This window comes from Asterias rubens, chromosome 7 (genome assembly GCF_902459465.1).
Source record: "Asterias rubens chromosome 7, eAstRub1.3, whole genome shotgun sequence".
NCBI lineage: Eukaryota > Metazoa > Echinodermata > Asteroidea > Forcipulatida > Asteriidae > Asterias > Asterias rubens.
Genome location: NC_047068.1, coordinates 13,424,904 through 13,445,312, shown reverse-complemented (window position 1 = coordinate 13,445,312; position 20,409 = coordinate 13,424,904). Strand labels below are relative to the sequence as shown.

Here is a 20,409-nt window from a genome sequence, read left to right as displayed (position 1 = left end):
GTGCTCGTACACGTGTCTTGCTCATGTGTGGGGTGGGCGGAGCTTAGTGGAAAGCCGGAATGGTCCATTGAGTAATCTCTCTACATATTATACATTGAATATACAATATCAGGTCAACGAGGCGTTTTTTTGCCAGATGGTTCTAAAAATTGGTGCCCCTTTAAAACAGTCTCACAGAGTTTAAGAGTTTCCAATGGAAGTGGCTAAAATCAAATCGGCCCTGATTGCCCCCAATAAAATTAAAATTCCTTGCCTAGAACTCTACCTAGCCTGGGCCCAATTTCATGGCTCTGCTTACCGTAAGCACAGAATCGGCGCTTACGAAAGCAGGGAATTCTGTGCTTATGGCAAACGTATTTCACAGGTTAGCGGCGAATTTTGGCTTCTGCGCGTGCGTACTCCGCGTTACTAGGCATTCTACGCTTACAAGGCTAGCGCAGATATTTGGCGCTTGCATGTAAGCCGGGAATCGTGATCGTCAGCGCCGAATTCGGCGGTAAGCAGGGCCATGAAATATGGCCCTGCTCACCAAACTGCCTACTCAACTAGCTGGTTTTTCTGCTAGGGTTGAAACGTCAGGCCATTAATTATTTTTTTGCATTTTTACCATCGATCCTTTTGGTTTGTAAGTTGTTTGCAACAGCCAATTCTTTTTTCTCACCACTATCATTTGACAAATCTGAAGTTTGATATCATTGCTTTTTTTTAGAAATCATTCTTCGAGTTTTTCAAACCTTTTGGTCTTCCCAGCAAACAAGTCTCCTTCCTCCTCATCATCGTCATCAAACATGGCGGACTTCTTCTCAGCTGCTTTGGGCTCCCTCTTGGCAACGGGAGGCGGGGAGGAGGATTCCTTCTGTTCGTCCTCATGTTCTAGAGATGATTTCCTGGCGGCTAATGGATCGACGGTGCCAAACATCGACACGGCTCCTGCAGGGCGCTGTTAAAGAGGAACATTTACCATTTTTAAAAAATACGTCATCGATTTTTACACATGCATGGAAATATGGACACAGCCTGACAAGCGTTTTAATGTTTACGCACATCGCCAAACATACAACAAACACAAGGGGTGACAGGTCTCTTCTTCAGCTGCACCACACATCTGGAGCTCTCTACCACTTAATCTCAGATCTTGTCTTTATACCACAAAATTCAAATCTCTTCTCAAAACTTACCTTATGTCACAGGTTTTCAAGGACTAGTTTTCAAGGTCTGTTTTCTTTGTTTTGTTTTTGGTTTTACTGCACCTTGAGCACCCAGCAGGGTGGATGTGTGCCCATTATGAGTCTTTATTATTATTATTAAGGGTTTCCGGCCTGAAGCTATCATCTAAATTACTACATCACATAACTCTAAGTGTGACAAGTCTCCAAACTTCAAAGCAACTAGTTCCGATATTAAATAAGTAACTACCTTTTTCTTGGATTCTTTCTTCTCTGGAGGTGGAGCAGCAGCGGCAGGTTTGGCAGCAGAGCTTCCTCCGAATAAATCACCGTCGTCATCGTCATCATCAAACAAGTCAACTGTCTTCTTTGTCGGCTCTGAAAGATAATTCAATAACAAGGTCATAAGAGGGTTCAACCCATGGTTTGAGAAAGTCATGTTCAAAATCATAAATTTTCAAGAAACATCAGTTACGAATTTTTGATTTGATTTTTTGGTTTCACATATTATTTTTTTCTACATTTTTGTTTTGTAAAAATAAAAGCCAGAAAGGTGTAACAAGCACTGTGTACTCAGTATTTTCCCCAAGACCTGCAGAGACACTCTGCAAATCTACTACTGAGGTGGGAATCAAACCCATGACCCCAACATTCTTGAGCAGACTTCATACTACTAGACCACCAAGCAGGCACAGTGGTGACAAGTGGCCAGTTCCAACTTTGTTTTTAAAGACACTGGACACTATTGGTAATTGTCAAAGACCAATCTCCTCACTTGGTGTATCTCAACATATGCATAAAATAACAAACCTGTGAAAATTTGAGCTCAATTGTTGGTCAAAGTTGTGAGAGAATAATGGAAGAAAAAACACCCTTGTCACACAAAGTTGTGTGCTTTCAAGGTGCTAGTTTTGAGACCACAAAATCAAATTCTGAGGTCTCAAAATCAAATTCAAATATTTTAGTGAGAAATTACTTCTTTCTCAAAAACTACATTACTTCAGAGGGAGCCCTTTTTCACAATTTTGCATACTATCAACAGCTCTCCACTGCTCGTTTCCAAGTTTTTATGCTACCAACTATTTTGAGTCATTACCAATAGTGTCCGTTACCTTTAACTGTTGGTACCACAACAATCTAGAAGATGCTACACATTGAAATATCGGATAGTGTAAATTCTTGCTACCTTTCTTGAGTGGTTTTGGAGCTGATGCTGCAGCAAACAATCCATCATCATCTTCATCATCAAACAACCCTCCTCCTCCTCCCTTAGCAGCTTTCTTCTCTTGACCTTGTTGCCTCCTCCTCAAGGAATCCTGACAGGAAAATCAATGTTTAGGTCAACACCAACAGAATGCAGCAAAGCCATGTTCCAATCAGACTTTTTCTTCCGCTGCCAAGCCAAACTTTGGTGTAATTCAACCATGCGTTCCCAACTGACATTTGCATAGTGTTGTACAGCCTGGTCGCGATAGGTTTACAGTGCGGAGATGTTCCCATTTGACTTTTTAGCAGCCCTGTTAAGTTAACGTGGCCGCGCGGAAGTTTTCCGCGACCTCTTTTGGCCTGTTAATTTTACATCACAGTCTCTTGAGGTCAATTTATCATGGGTCCCCATATATTAAATGTTGTCATTCTACAGAAAAGTTGTGGCACTTAACAAAAACAAGTTCAATGGGAACACGGCTTTAGGCAAGCTACACATCTGGGTCCAATTTCATAGATCTGCTAAGCACAAAAATTTGCTTAGCATGAAATGTTTGCCTTGATAAAAACAGGATTTCCCAACCAAATTTCTACGTGATTTTCAAGAAAACCATACAACAGCTGAATACCAGTAACTAGGAAATGCAACAACATGAAAATTTGGTTGGTAATCCTGTTTTTATCAAGGAAGAAATTTCATGCTAATAAAAACTGCTCTATGAAATTGGGCCCTGATCTACATGTAAAGTTCAGTTGCTAGAAAGGCCAGTAAAGGTTACCACTGCTGACTCATTGTATCTGGAGAGCACCGAATTCAAACTCTGGTGTTTCTGATCAGCAGAGTGTGGGTTTGTATCCCCAGCCGTGACACTTGTGTCCTTAAGCAAGACACATAACCATTGCTTCGTCCTTCGGATGGGACGTACAGCCATTGGTCCCATGTGTTGTGTAAACGCATGTAAAAGAACCCAGTGCACTTATCGAAAAGAGAAGGGGTTCGCCCCGGTGTTCCTGGCTGTGGCTGCTGTATGCGCCGTAGCACCTTGTAAACCCTTGTAAGGTGCTAACTAATTGGGTGTCAGAATTCATCACTTGAGTAACCTATCTTTCTGAAAGTGTATATAATGTACTCAGCGCCTTGAGTACCTCGTTTGGTAGATACTTGCGCTATATAAGACTTTGATATTATTATTATTATTATATTATTAAAGAATTACTGATTTTTTCGATGGCACTAAGTGAAAAAAAGAGAGGAAATCAGTAAATGGGCTGAAGAGATACATTCCTGTTAAAATCTATGGATCTTTTGGGGATAACTTAGAGGAGGTTACATGTACATGTATCTAAATTATGCAAATTGAAAAATATATTGAAAGCTGTAAAGATACCTTTTTATTCTCTCTAAAAAGTAATGATTTGGGCAATTCCAAGCAAACATGGACATGACACCAACAAATCTAATTTTTTTCACAACTTTCTTTCCACTTGGAAGTTATAGCTAACATATGAAACCAATTTATTTTTAGTTGTTGACAAGGAATGAACCCAATTTTTGCAAATAAGAACTCAGCTTGGGCTCCATGTAGGCGTGGCTACATTGTCTGGAAAGCTGTAATGCGACTGACCGTAATGCGACTGACCATGGTTTTGCCATGTATACCTAAAAGTTCAAGTTGCTGACCATTTATAAGTATCCTGTTGGATACTCATGTACAAGAGTTGTGTGTTTCAGATAGTAAAACTTTCCCAAGTTAGAGAAAACTTTGAATTGTGACTAGTGTACTTTTTACCATGTCCTTTTTGCGTAATGGGACTGACCGCTTTTTACAACATTATAACATCAAGAGCAGAAAGCCCACAACATTTCTAATATCATAAATTCAAAGCATTGGGTGTCAAGTACAAATCAGTCTATAAACTTAGTGGAAGGAATATCTCACACAGAACTACTAGCACAAACATCAAGAAATGACACAGAACAGTGTAATGCGACTGACCATGGAATCGCCCATATGCATTTCTTATACATGTTTATCTTGTACCACTTAAGGGTCAATCAACATAAGTTTACATTATACCTGGATATTGGAATCAAATGCATGAAAAAAAAGAAAAAAAAACACAAAACAAAACAAAAACAAAACAATTCAAAAGCAAATAAATAATTGAATCTTTTCTACTGAGCAAATAATCTCTTTATATTCATTGCACACATTTATCCAAAAGCAATATGATATATGTAGGCTATCAAAATCAAATCAAATCAAATCAAATCAAATCAAATCAAACCAAACCAAACCAAAACCAAACGAATCAAAACAAATCAAATCAAATGAAGTAACAACAAAATGATTCACTTCCGTGAAGATCCAAACCTGAGCAATCGACATTGACCATATGAATGGAGAAAATGTAGAGACCAATATATTTCAAATGAGACGCAATTGGATGTTTTGAGATGTTTACAGTATTCACACTGGAAGGGTATCATCAAACATGTAGAATACATGTACAACAGCTTTTTACACTATATTAATGTAAAGTTAGAGACTTGTAACCTTTTCCGTTTCATAGGGAATATATGGGTCTATATTAGCCCCATAAATCGGTTATCTTATCATGAACGGTACGGTCAATTGCTAAAACTGAAGGAACCAAACTAATTATGAGACCGTGTGCGCGATTCGAAAACAAGCAAGTTGTCAAGATGGTTGAGAAAATTCACACTCAAAATTCATTTGATTTTTACTGAAAACCTGTGATACCTATTTGTACAATTCCAAGTGTAGGGCTTATCTGCAACTTCTGAAGCATTAGATCGGTAAGTTTTATGATGCAGATCGTTAAAGATGGTTTTTCAAAAAAGCGAAAAATTGGTAAGTTTTATGATGCAGATCGTTGCAGAAGGTTTTTCAAAAAAAGCGAAAGATTTTGATATCAGACGTGCTGGGGCCAAGGATACAAAGTGGATTGGATCGATTTATGGGGCTAGGACTATATGGGAGAATAAGTGCAGTACAAAATTTAATTTGATCTCAGAGTCACTCTTTGTTAATGTCAGACCATTAACTTTTTTCAATTTTTAAAAGTCTGAATTTTTGCTTGCGGGTTGAGGAAGTTGTGGTGCAATACATGCACAAGATCATTTTTCATGCATGTGCTCGAGTGACTCACCATACTGCCACGACGATCCTTGGCAGCCGAGGTAGCCCTCATGAACAAGGTTTTCTATTTATTTGGGTCACACACACACACACAACGTACATTACACACACGTATAGGGAGAGTACCAGTTAACAAACGGGAAAGCATGTGGAACTTAGAGGAACAAGCAAGCAACTGAAATGAGAAATACCTCAAGGAAAGTTTGCTTTAGCATTTGTCGCAAAAGAAATATGTATCAAGTCGTTTGCAGTGCATTTCAATTGAATTAAAAGAACACGTTGCCTTGGATCGGTCGAGTTGGTCTTTGAAAAGCGTTTGTAACCGTTTGTTATAAAATGCATATGGTTAGAAAGATGTTTTAAAAGTAGAATACAATGATCCACACAAATTTGCCTCGAACTTGCGTAGTTTTCCTTTTACTTTGCGAACTAACACGGTCGGCCATTTATGGGAGATAAATGGCCGGCCATGTTAGTCGATGAGATAAATGGAAAACCACCCAATTTCGAGTGATACTTGTATGGATCAATATATTCTACTTTTAAATTATCTATCAAACCATATGCATTTTATAACAAACGGTTACACATGCTTTTCAAAGACCAACTCGACTGATCCAAGGCAACGTGTTCCTTTAATTTAAAGGCAGGGTAAACCTTTTGATTGTTTTGAACTTGTAGGACTTGATAACTGTGTGAGGCCCTGCATGTGTTAATTGAACTGTAATCATCAGGAATATCTTCATATCAGAAACAGGAAATGCCAAATTTCTTGCGTGTAAGAAGAGAAAAAAAACAACTTAAAAAAGTAGTGCGAGATAATTTCAAGATAATTTTGTTTTATCAATCACTTTTTATTGGTGTAAACTTGAAGCTTATCTCTAAACTTCTTTACTATGATTCAACAAAAATTAAATAAAGTCAAATCTTTTAAGTTTTTTTAATTCAATTTTAAAAAACTAACACAGTTCTAAACATTTAAATTAGCTGAGTACAACAAGTAAGACTGTCCGATTTTTCATCGGGGAACACTTCCGATGCAGCCTGACACTATCGCCAACGCTCACCATGAGTAAGCTTAAATACACAAAATTGCAAATTTGGGCACTCACCCCGGCCGCTTTGGATGTTGGCGAGCTGCCAAACAAGTCATCCTCTCCCGCGCTGTCACCGAAGAGTGGCACGGCGCCAGCTGGTACCTTCTTAACACTCCCTGTTGTGGCTCTTGGCTCATGCATAGCTGTAGAAGTTGGGTAAATTATTAGTCAACAACCAGGCCTGTGATGCTTCGTTTTTGATGGGGAAGAGGCATTTTCTCTTTGGTAAAGGGCCCCTTTTGAGGAAGTTTGTATTGGAGCATTTCAAAGGCACCAAGGTAACGACCAGGGGGCATGGAGGCGATCGCCTTCATCATGTTCATTGCCTCTGTGAGTATCAGGCATAACAAAGTGTTACTACACATAATAGAACAAGAAAAAACCTACATACATGTACTCCAAGCAAAATCCCCCGTTCCACAAGGTTTGAAGCTAGGATCGTACCTCACAATTTGAAATAATCTTGCCTCATTGACAGAGATTTGTTTTCACTGTACAGTGTAACAAGATTCATAATAACAACGGAAGACTCTTGGACACTAGGTGGCAGCAAACATACCAAGTAATTTTCCACCGAACATGCGCACATTTCCAAGGACAATAATTTGAACGAGTGGGTTTGTTGCCACAAAAGTCTCAACATTTTCAGCTTTAGGATTGAGATCACAAAGACATGAAAAAAGTGAAATTTTACATCTTAAGATCTTATAATTTCAATGGTGTCAAAACTGAGAGGGTATGTTCCACTTTTTAAAATATGAGTTTTACTAGCTAACAGTGATATCACAGCTGACATCTCTTTACAACCAGTTTGTAAAATGTTTACTGAGAATATTCCAAATCAAACCCATGCATAGCAAAGAAAAACACAAGCTGTCAACCTGAACTTGCTTGAACAGTTTTAAATAAATACTAGCAATAACAGTGATGATTTAACTGATTTGCATATTCAAATACTTTTACATATTCTCAAAATATTGTTATTGCTTTACCTCCGATGTCTTCATATATGTGGTCATCTCTTCGAATTGATTGGCTGCGTTGTGGAGCCTCATCAAATAAACCCCCCTAGAACAAAAACAAGTAACAACATCATCTTAAATAATGCTTGAGATCTAGGTAAATAAAAACATTTAAAATAGTTAGTGGCCAGTCGCTTTGACCCTGTCTTTCTCGAGGCCTTTGAGAAAGACTCTGCTAGGGTGGAAACGTCAGGCCACTTACTCTTTTTTGCATTTATACCAAAGGTCCTTTTGGTTGGTACTAAGCAGTGTACAACAACATCTCATTATATTTCCAGAAAAATATTTGAAAGACTTCGGCGACAGCTACAGCTAGATCAGCGCGTCTGCCAGTAAGTGTAGCCAAAGTCGCCGTCTGGGACACAGCCTTATTGTCATTGAATTTCATGATGAATAGAAAAATACGCAACAGATATTGCTGTTACTTGAGGGAAAAATTGCATTGAATTTTTGGTAACTAAAATTCTTGATTCAAGACTTCTTGCGGTTCAAACAAAACTCCTCTCCCTTCCTACCTCTTCCTCCTGGTCATCTTCAAAGAGCCCTCCTCCTCCTGAGGAACTGAAGAGACCTCCTCGCTTCCCAAATGGTGAATCTTCATCTTCTTCTACCTCAGGTTGAGGTGCTGGTTCACCAAACAGGTTATCACCTGTAACAGTCAATAATAAAAGAGTCAATAGCCAATAGTCAATAATCAATAGTCAATATTCAATATTCAAGAATCAATAATCAATAGTCAAGAATCAATAATTAATCAGTTACCAGGGACCAGTTGCTGTTATGTAGCAACTGCTATAGTGGTCTTAAAATTCTTAACACTTGAGGATAGACCCTTCCCATGAAATACAAAAATTGCACATAGCGCGTGCGCACTAACATTTTTGTTGGCAGCATCATGCTGTTTTGTACGATGGCGTGACGCAGATGCGATTGTGCGTCTGCTGAGTACACATCTATATGGTGTTTGCCAACCAATATCGTCTGTACGCATGCGTGAATGTAATTAGCATATTTCATGGAAAGGGTCTACTTTAGATAGTCATTACCTCTCTTGTATTTTTTCCATTTTGTCTGATTTTGAAAGAACAAGTCCCATGGATTTAGCCCCTTAAAGGAAGCTACAAAGATTCCTCAGTCCCCAAGGAGTTATCCCATTGAGGTAAAATTACAAAACTAACATGTTGCATTCATTTGTTTTACCAGAAACATACTCAAGTAAAATATCATTGAGGGATTTGTTATTTTAACTAAATTAATAGACATTACTTGTTGCCTCGGGGAAAAAGAATATGACTTGTTTTTGCCCTAACATGTACATGTCCACCAAAGTGTAACTACGCACGGTATACTCGGTACTTGGTTCTGAGAATGACAAAATCTACAGGCAAACCATTTGCAAAAGTACCAAGTATACAGTGCTTAATACAAATCGGTGTAATATAAGGGTAAAAACCAGAATACAATTGCAAAGGTCGTGGGTTTGAATCCCACCCGAGTAATATGCCTGTGATTCTGCTTTCTCAAAGCTAAGGTGTATATAAAAACAACATTAAATTGCCCTTACTGCTGTTCTTGGAAGCCGACCTTCGCTTTTCACCTTTATCTTTCCCTGCAGCCTTCTTGCGTTTCTTTCCCTTGCTGGACGTCGACGCCGCACTAGCCTCAGAGATTGACCTGTCTCGATTTGCCTCTGCATTGAAGAGTGTCAAGAAATGAGATGTTAGAGTTCCGGTATCAAATTCCAGGTGTCTGTGAATGATACGCAGGGGATCGCTGGAGCGGACCCGGCACGATGGACGGGTGCAAAGTTCACATGACTTGGGCATGCTGGTGGTGGTTTTGGTGGGGTGGGGTTCAGATACGGTCACACTAAAACATCCATCGTGCACTGAGACAGTGAAAGAACAATTCTCAACAGCAATTTCTTCCATTGAGTTGTGGAAATCTGAATAATACTGATAGTATTTCTGGCTGCTCCAAACCATCCATCATCAGAAAGTCATTTTGATGAAAATCAAAGATGAGCACTTAAATTTAGAAGTTTATATACTGTACTTCATTAAAGACATCTTTAAGACAAATCTTTATTTCCTCAACCCCTGCTTAGTAGCGACATATCCTACACTTCCGTAATAGATATTTGAAGACATCCAGCTCATCTGGAGAAAGCGAATTTCAATGTAGATTGTTTATTTCTTGCATCTCCACGGCAACAGTCATTTTAATGGGAGACTTTGGGAGGGTCCATTTCCACTGTTCTCTAGAGTAGTGCGCATGCACAGACTGAACATGTACGTACATGCTCAGAACCACTAGTGTTCACAACCCTCTCCTCCCTTAGCCGGCTGATCCCATCTACCTTGAAGATGTCGGCAAAGTCTTGCGATAGGAACTCATTAGAGCTATCAACGACATCAAGAGATGAACTCATAAAACACACTTCTGAAACTCGAGTCTATATTTCAACCTTCCTGAGCTATATTTCAACCTTGTAAAACTTATGCTGCTGAACTTTATAAGTGCATGAGGTTAACTCACAGGGTACAGTCAGTACTGAAGAAGGAAATAACGAGACAGCATCTGCCATGTGATAATCCCACTCCAGTTTACATGTAGGTAAGGAGTGGATATTTGGACCTTTCCGCAACAAATAAATATTTTACTGAAGCAATAATATCAGTACCAAATAGGAAATTCCAACTAGAAGTACCCAATTATGTCACATGACCTATGGCCTGTTGCATAAACTTTCCCAGGAAGTGGGGTGACGATAAATGTTCATGACATATCACCCCCCGTTGACGTAATGGAGTAATCCACCCCAGCCTACTACAGAAGGAAGTCAACTAATGCAAGAGTCTGAAGTCATTTCCAAGGGGTTTCTTGACGTCTAGATCCAATATTCAAATACGTACATGTGTCCCCCAAACCGGGCATGAAGCTTCCTGGAAGTAATAGAGGCACTTGCCCCCATGGCCTGATCATCGCCTTGGTGCCCTTTCAATTGCCACACCCTTAACCATTGGCGTGCAAAATCTGCACACATGTCATGTAGGTGTGTAGTTGTTAGGGCAAAAATATTTTTTTTTTTTTACTTTCTCCTTAAACACATGGCATTGGGTATAAAAAGAAGCATCAATAGCTATTAATATTAACAATACAAGATTTATAGAGCGCCCAACATCAATCCAGTCATTGAGGGCTTTATTGTACCGTCACATCCATCACGATATTATTATTATATATTTGGTTTGCGGTAACACCATGTGTGTATCTACTTGCAAGGTAGAGTTTGTTCTTAGAGAACAGTATTGCTTTATTCTACTACCGCGGAGTAGATGTCCAGGGGTTCGGGAGACTTCTCAGTTTTGAAAAGAACTGTCTTCCTTTTTAACTATTACCCGGGCGGATGGTATAGAAAATAGGCTGGGACTACTACTTTAGCTTATAGGATCGTGATTAACTGTACTACCGCGGAGGCAGTTCTTAAATTGGTCTCAACCTTTCGACTAGCTTGCTCTAGTCATCGTCATGAGATATTATTACTTTTACTCCCTTGCAATGTACAAATGTTTAGTTTGAAAAAGAAGTAGCTGAATTTACCTTCCTCCTCCAGCCTGCTAGGGAGTGCAGTTCCAATTCTTGCAGCTAGTTCATTGGCAAAGGCTCCACCCTTAATTAACATCAACACAAAAAGCAATTGAACAGTTAATGCAAGGACAAATGAAGTTTCTTTGGTTATAGTGGTTAATATTGTAAACAAGCCAGACGTTTTTTGTGTGTGACACAGCTTAATTTGTGATGCCAGGCCACCCAAAAGTATGGCACTTCTCAGAAAAAGTCATATGGCATCAAATGTGAAGACGAAATGAAACATTAGCCTCAATATTAATTTGATGTGGTGTCTTAAACATATTATGCATGGTATCGATGAGCCGATGCAAAGGTCACTTTGGACAACTATTCCCAGAATTCACAAGTTGTATCTCTAATTTGCAACATCCTTTCTGAACAATTATGACATATCTTGGTCCACAATTATGTACCTTTCCGGAGCTGAAAATATTTGTTAACAAGTTTTAAGACAGGAATAGAAATCAGGAAATGAAAAAACTGATGTGAGAATACTGGTCTTTGATAATTACCAAAGGTGTCCAGTGCCTTGGCAACAAAGTTGGCATTTGTAACTTAACACAGGTGCTGTGAGTAAATGGTACTCTCTAATTTCACAATCATTTCCTTCCCTATCCACGATATGACAGATCCCTCCTACAGGGTCATGACCTTTGGAAAAACTGTTAACACATTGACCTTTGACCTAAAACCATGTCAAGAGGAAGTCGTCAATTATAAGGCTCACGACCAACGTACCTTCGGTTTCTCGTCTTCTTCATTTTCGGCTGATTTCTCGTTTTGATCAAACAGGTCACCCTCGGATTCAGATCGACTCTACAAAAAAAAAAAAAAAAAACATGCGTCACGATTTGGTTAATTTGAATTTTCCTCCTCAAAATGTCATATCTATTTGAATGCTCATTCTCATTCACAAAATTAGAGTAAATGAACAAAAGTAAAATATATATATCATGTATACATTAAAAAAAAGCTAAATGCTAACAAAAAGTAAAGTAAAACCTTTCCCCTTAAAGCAAGCACATGTATTCAAAAGATTGTGACCAAGTGTTGCCACAAAATAGCTTTGGATTCAAATGAATCCCAAAGCTATTCTAGTCGATCAGAGGGATTTAACAGTAATGAACACCATCACACAACCCTGCATTACGAGTTCCAACTCATTTTAACTAAAATTATAGAAGTGTAACAAGCGTGATAATAATTAGCTTGGGGGCCGGAGAGGGAAGGGGGTCCGAAATGAAAACATGCTGATTGCAGACCTCCAAAGAAACTTCTGATCAAACACAAGTTAACACCCAGATCTGCAGACTGGAGCACCAGAGTCGCAACCCAAACAAACTATTAGGTAAGTACAAGATGAGTTTGATGACTGAAACATTCAGAAGCGAATGGCGCTACGAAAGTTGAAAGATCGAATGTTGTAAACAACTCTGGAGCATCTTAATTTCATGTTTCGTCAGTAACCACATGTTTGACAGTAATAATTTTGACTGGAATTTGTTGGATTTAAGCCAGAAGAGTACAGTATACAAATATGCGAACATAAAGTATTTACAAACCCTTTCTTGTAACGTTGGTTTCTTCTGGTGCATGGCCGTATCAGACTCAATCTCACTATCTGTCTCGGTCTCAGTGTACTAAAAGAAAAAAAAAGAAAAAAAAAGTGTGTACTTTATATTTTACTGTTAGTCAGGAAACTACGTAAGTATCAATTCTTGTTTCACTGTCACGTCAGGGGGCAAGAGAGATGCAGAAAGTACACCACAGCAATACAATTACAGTTACTTCCTGATGCTTGTTTATTTATGTCCCCAAAACTTGACTCGGATCCAAAAAGGTGTTCCTTTTTAATTAACACAGAAATATAAAAAAGCAGTTCAGACTATATAAGCGACCCTGGGGTGGATTTCACAAAGAGTTAAGACTAGTCTTATCTCGAGTTGTACTCGTCCTAACTTAGGACAAGCCATACGTTTTTAATATCTCCTAGGACTAGTTCTAAGTTAGGACTAGTCTTAACTCTTTGTGAAATCGACCCCTGTCAATTATACAATGAAAGTACTGATAGTTCAAAGATATATGGTTTGCGCCAGACTATTTCTATGGACTTCCTGGACTCGCTTTCACAGAGCACTCAGAGCAAATCTGAATTTGCGGCTACAGCTACGGCCATAACGACTATTGGCTAATGCTTAAGGACATGCTATACCTCAACGCGTAATGACGCGGAAATCTAGCCGTAGTCAATCAGAACTTTCAAAACTTGACGAGTCCACCACCCTAGACCGCTCAGCCACGACACCCCATGGTGTCACAACAGAGCAAGAGAGTGTTCACTATGCTACAAACATCTTTGATGGTTCCCTGAGTATTAATTGTAGCCTCATGAAAATACTGAGAATCCAAATAGGCCAGGGGCCGATTTCACATAGAGCTAAGATTGATCGTAACTGTAAGTCAATCGTAGTTACTAAGTAAAGTGTGATGTCACAATACAATTCACTATGGCAATACTGACAATTTGTCTTACGATGAATTTAATTGCTTTGTGAAATCGAGCCCCGACTATTTATAAAAATTAATATGGTCAATGGTTGTCCTTTGAATCTTGGTGAATCATGCAAATGGTCGTCCTCTGAAGACAGCTGACAAATCGACTTCAATTTTACTGGGTGCTCCTAGGTCAAGTTGATGACCTACATGAATCACGACCCCTATACGCCTCTCTTAATATTTATGCATGAGGTACGTCACAATGCTAACTCAAAATGAGGCGATGGGCGCAAGTGATGGGGACCGTGCGCCCATAGCCTCATTTTGGGTAAGAAATGTGACGTCATGCATAAATATTAAGAGATATTAATTGACCTTTCCATTGTTGTTAAACAAATAGCCTTGGTTAGAACGGCCAGCCGATCGAAGCGAATCGTTTTAACTGATAATTTATCGAATTCAGCACTTCTGCAAACTTTCGTTTTAAAAAAGTACATCCCATGATGTGTCGCTTTGTTTAAAGACCTGTGGCCGATCCACTCCACCCACTGATCAAGTATCGTATTGCGCAATAGAGGCATCAAGTCATGGTCCTCTGATTCTTCTTTGATCATGTGATGCGACTGTATACTGTATGCAGTTTAAGTAAAAACACGATTCATTTGAAATGGAACTGCTCCAAAATACTTGCATTTTCACACACGTGTACTAAGCGACCTACAAGCACCATAAAAGTGCTCAAATTTCATTAACAAGCGTGCACGCAAAGTAGTTACTTTGGATTTTAATGAATGAGCGCTGCGTTGTTTCTCAATTCGTCCCTCCCAGGGGTTAGTGATGACAGGTATCGATACAGCGCTCTGCCAATGTTAGCAAGGCTTGTATCTGGCCTATTCAAACGCCTCAAAGCCACGACGCCATATATTCTGGCTTAGCAGCAATTACCAATTATTTGAACCCCTTAAATATAAGTCAAGCTTGGGGTGTTTTGAGAAAATCATCTTCAAGCAATCTTCTTCTTACCTCTGATTCCGAATCTGATGTCGTCTTCTCAGAACCGCTGATCGAACCCTCTTCGCTCATCTCTGTTCATAAACACACAAAAATTTGCCAGGAATAGAAATCAGAATTGTGGAATATTAATTCTTATCATTTCACGGGAGGAGCTAAATCTTTATCCTTAAGTCCTGCTGTTTAATAAAAAGACTTTTAGCTCAACAGATCCCTGCACTGACATCACACATGATTACTAAACAACCAAGGTGTAGTCTATCAAGTATAATTGAATGTAAAGATAATTTAGTATGCATGTATCAACATGCACGCCACTTAAAATGCGCACTACACAGTAACACACAGAGAGTCTGACTCCCAAAATGGCACAACCAAACTTGATCAAATATAAGAGTAATCTATAAATATAAATATTAATAGTAAACTTGCAGGTACAACCACGAGTAAATTCTCTTTTGAAGGAGTGGTGGCTCTGAAAAGAGCCGGTTTGGTCTCGACGTTTCGAACAGTATACTCTGCTCGTCTTCAAGAGGTCAATTGATTAATTATGATGACATCAGGTAAACATGGTGATAAAAAGTCATGAATCTCTGGCCCGAATGCAGTTATTTGCACTTGAAAATTTGGAAAATGGTCTTAATTGAATGATATGTTTGCTTACGAGCAAATGGTACTGAAAATTAACATTTAATTTTAACAACAGCATATTCCTAGAAATGGCAGAATTGGCAATTAACAAGTTTAAAGGGAAGGTACACGTTTGGTAACTACTCAAAACAAATATTAACTTAAAAACTGACTTGGTAACGAGCATTGGAGAGCTGTTGATAGTATAAAACATTGTGGGAAACGACTCCCTCTGAAATAACGTAGTTTTTGGGAAAGAGGTAATTTCACACTAAAATATTAAAAGACTTCTAGCTACGTGTAGAAGTCTTTTATTCCTATCTGAAAGCACACAAATTCGTCCAACAAGGGTGTTTTTTCTTTCAACATTTTCTTGCCACTTCGATGACCAATTGAGCCCAATTTTTCACAGGCTTGTTATTTTATGCTTCTGATGGGATACACCTAGTGAGAACACTGGTCTTTGATAATTTCCAAACGTGTACAGTGCCTTCAAAAAAAAATAAAGAGAAAACCAAAAGCACACAACCTAACACATAAGCACAAACACACCTCGATATAGACACACACTTTAGTTTATACATGTCTTACGTATACATTGTCACCAGCTCAAACATGATCACAGACGATCCAGGCAGACGCACCAACAGAGTCAAAAGATTCAGCTTCATTGATCCATGAAATGGTGAGATGAACAAAACTACCTCTTAAAACTAACAACTCAAAAAAACGAAACTACATGGTGCTAATGCTAAACATACTGTAAGTATGTTGGTGTGTCACTGAATGGGAGACTTTCTGGGACGATAGAGGGCAGCAGACTTACCGGGTAAATCCATTGTTCTCAGAATTATGCGCATGTTCAGAACTACGTAAACAATGGAAATTTACCCGGTATGTCTGCTGCCACCTAGCGTTGGAAAGTCTCCTATTGGACAGCACCATCATTTTTTTTATCAATCATTAAAGGGTCTATGTACTTTTTGTAGGACAAAAAACACAATGTCCACAGATTTACATTAATCTTGCACAGTTTGAGAATAATGATGGTAGAAAGCTTCACTGAAAATATTACTTGCTGAGGTGCTGTAGTTTGAGAAAGGAGTAAAACAATGTCATGAAAATAATTTTCGTCTCAGTGATCATGAGACGAAAATTCTTTTAGCATCAACATTTTTTTTTGCATGACATTGTTTTACTCAATTCTCAAAAACTACAACACCTCAGCAACTCATATTTTAAGGTACGCTTTCTACTATCATTATCTTAAAACGGTGTAAGTTTGATGCAAATCTGTGGACATTGTGTTTTAGTACCCAAATCCTTTAAGTACGTCACGACCACAACCCCAGACCATGAGAGGAGGTTTTTGAAACATGTGTATAAAAGGCTGACCTTCTTCTGTGATCTCAGCTACTCCAACGCTATCATCCTGCATGAAGGCTGGACTGCCTATCAAGTACGGCAGTGCACGATGGGCATACAGATCCTGCAGAAACACAGAGAGAGAGAGAGATAATTTTATAACAGGTGTCGGTAACCTGTCACCACTGTCACAACAATTAGTTAAATGCCGCGTCCCCTTCCGCTGAAGGAAGAACAAGAAAACTTTATATTCCTTCAAAATGGAGACAATGAGGATGGGTTATCCAATTTATACACAGTTCCAGGTTTCAAGGATGACATTGGTGAATGTTTGTGACACTGACTAAGGGGTTGAACCTGGAACGTGTGGCAGAAGGAAGGACAAGAATGATATTTAGTATCTAGATCCTTATTCAAATTTGGAAATGTAGAACCGAGGGGAAAAGACGATGCCGATCAGGCCAAAACGCTTGTGCTAGAATTCCCTTCATTAAATTTGGAGCTCGGTGTGTCTGGTAAGATAACCTTCTTCTACCGTGACTACACTGACAAGGAAGGAAACTAAATGATATCAATGATGTACAGCCAGTACTTCAGTGCTTCAGTAAAAATGAAATGTAATATTTAAGGAAAGTTTAGAGAGGGTGACTTAATCCAGTGCAATATTTCATTCACAAAAGTGTAGTACACAAGTACTAATAATAAAATAATAATAATAAGACTTGTAATGCGCACATATCCATCCTGCTGGGTGTTCAAGGGGCAGTAAAAACCAAAAACAAAACAAAAACAAAACAAAGAAAAATAGACACTACAAAATTAGTCCTTGAAAACCTGTGACATAAGATAAGTTTTGAAAAGAGATTTGAATGTTGTGGTACAAAGACAGGATCGAAGATTAAACGGTAGAGAGTTATAGATGCCTGGCGCAGCTGAAGAAAAAGACCTGTCACCCCATGAGTCAATATTTGTAAATGTACATGAGCATAGTGCAATAAGTTCAAAACGTACAATGTACATGTACATGTATCTCGCTTTTTAACAATTTCATCTGTTGTATCTTGCTTATTTTAACCATGTGTAAAACGACTCGGCCCTTGTTCCTATTGACCCCTTGCAGATGCAAGATACATGAGTACCATTTCCACCATTTTGGAGTCAGACATTTCAACTTCCAAAATGGCGTGCAGGAGGTAGGCGCAGATGCAAGAGATCAATAGAGCTCTCCAATCAAATCATTTAAGGGGGTGCCACGATAAGATCGGAGCAATGGAGGCAATCAGGCCTGGAACTTCATCTTGGAGTGGGGCAAGGCCGTTTTCATTTTCCAAAGGGGCACTACCATTGGACAATCTGAAAGTCTATGGTAAACTTTTGATGGGGCACCATGGCCAAGACAAGGAGAGAACATGGCCTTGAGCCTTCCTGTACAAATGTACTTCCAGGCCTGGACATTGTAAATGTAATTACAACCCCTGAATGGTGTATTTTATTTAATAATTTCAGCACACACACCATTTTTAAAATTCTGAAAAGAAACATCCAGACAAGAGAAAAGGTTGTGTAAAAATCCTTCCTGACACTCAGCAGGACTACAAAAATATCAGTTGTTACACGTCTAATGTGCAGGAGTCTGGCTGTCAAAAAAAACGGCTGTCAATTCAAAAACAGATGTATGTCAAAACTTGTTTTTCAGTCAAATAAACAAAAGTTATCATTGTTCTTTGATTTGTTTAAACAAGTACAAGTTAAAGTCTACACAAGATTCCCGCTAGGGACTAGATAATGATACACACATCCCCTGTCTAGTCCAGCAGTTTGGACATGTTCCATCATCGTTGTCTGCTCACAATGAGTCAGATTATAACATGTGCGTCTTATATCAAAAGTCTACAACAAAACTTTCTAGTTTGAAATACTTCAACCAACAAGGGAAAAAAAAAACTTATTAGAATAATTTGAATAATGTTAGTTATAACTTGCCAATAATGTTAGATTCATTTTTATTGACCTGAGGGGTGCCACGACCAATAAAAAAATCAAAACTTTTTACTGTGTCACTACAAACCTGTTTGTACATGCATGTAGTACATACATGTATGTACAACTTCAAACTTGTCCTTTTTAAATTTTGTAACGGCTAGACTACATGTACAATGACGAATGTCTTCATTTACATTTCACACTGTTAAAGGAACACATTGCCTTGGACCGGTCGAGTTGGTCAATTTGAAAAGCATTTTTAACCGTTTGTTATAAAATGCATATGGTCGGAAAGATGTTTTAAAAGTAGAATACAATGATCCACACAAATATGCCTCGAAATTGCGTGGTTTTCCTTTTACCTAGTCGACTAACACAGTCTGCCATTTATGGGAGATTTTTTACTCCCCTAAATGGCGGACGGTGTTAGTTCGCAAAGCAAAAGGAAAACCACGAAATTTTGAGGCATATTTGTGTGGATCATGTATTCTACTTTTAACACATCTTTCCAGCCATGCATTTTATAACAAACGATTACAAACTCTTTTTACAGACTGACTCTTCCGATCCAAGGCAATGTGTTCCTTTAAATTTGGTGTTGTAAAATTTGTTATTAACAGGGCCAAATCGTTATAAACAGTCCAAAAATTGGGCTGATTTAGCATGGGGTGGAACACTGCTAGGATGAGATAGATAGATTAAAGGTTTAGTGCATAGTGGATGATTGATCCTGGCTTTGGTTTGCAGATTGCAGTACACCATGTTTTTAACAAGTGTGCACGCAAAGCAGTCATTTTTGATTAGCTAACCCGAACTGATTTTCAGTGTTGCCCTCCCAGGGGTTAGTGACGAGAGGTATCGATACGGCGCGCTACCCATGGTAGCAAGGCTGGAATTCATAGTATAGGATTTGAACCAGGATCTACAGATGTAGAAGGTAGGGAAGACACAACTAAGCCAAACTGCAGTCGAATTTACAAAAGGACTCTTCCTAGGAGATATTAAAAACTAAAGGCTAGTCCCATAGTTAGGATGAGTGAACTCGTCCGAACTCAAGTCTTAACTCTTTGTGAAATCCACCTGCCGTCGATTTCTTCCTAGGAGATACTTAAAACTTAGGGCTAGTCCAATAGTCAGGACGAGTGAGCTCGTCCTAACTCAAGATAAGACTAGTCTTAACTCTTTGTGAAATACACCCCTGGATACCTATGTATATCCCATGACATTTCAGAGCCCTACATTATATCTTCATGTTTCTGATTGAAACAAAGATTTTGTTATGGACTATATATAAAGCCAGTGTTTGAACTTTGACAGTTCTATGACATTAATACCCAAATGGTTGTCCATAAACAGGCATCTCTAGTCTAAGATAACGTATTGTACAGGTGTATCTCATGCACTTTTCGTTAGGCCGTGTAATCCATGTTAAAGCTCTCAGCTTTTATATTATCGACCATGTAATTCAATTTCTCAAACTCTTAGAACGCCTACTCTTTATTTCCCCCGGCAGACAATGTTGCTGTGTTTTATTTTAGAGGGGGTGTAGGCCTATAAACCCCAGATCCTGATCTGTCCAGACAATCCCTTTAATAAAGGCCCTAACTCCGTCATTCCTCCCCCGTACAACACACAA

General features: G+C 38.8%; 1 protein-coding gene across 1 annotated transcript in view; it reads right to left on the bottom strand.

Annotated features, from left to right (window-relative positions):
• LOC117292298 (WASH complex subunit 2-like) overlaps positions 1-20,409 on the bottom strand; it is a 66,787-nt gene that overhangs the window by 30,943 nt on the left and 15,435 nt on the right. The window contains exons 6-17 of the mRNA XM_033774304.1: positions 16,821-16,914; positions 14,808-14,869; positions 12,851-12,928; positions 12,027-12,104; positions 11,259-11,328; positions 9,220-9,345; positions 8,171-8,304; positions 7,626-7,701; positions 6,649-6,776; positions 2,353-2,482; positions 1,417-1,544; positions 735-940 (exon numbers count right to left, since the gene is read on the bottom strand). Of these exons, the coding sequence (XP_033630195.1) occupies positions 735-940; positions 1,417-1,544; positions 2,353-2,482; positions 6,649-6,776; positions 7,626-7,701; positions 8,171-8,304; positions 9,220-9,345; positions 11,259-11,328; positions 12,027-12,104; positions 12,851-12,928; positions 14,808-14,869; positions 16,821-16,914 (1,310 nt within the window). The remainder of the gene's footprint in view (positions 1-734; positions 941-1,416; positions 1,545-2,352; positions 2,483-6,648; positions 6,777-7,625; positions 7,702-8,170; positions 8,305-9,219; positions 9,346-11,258; positions 11,329-12,026; positions 12,105-12,850; positions 12,929-14,807; positions 14,870-16,820; positions 16,915-20,409) is intronic.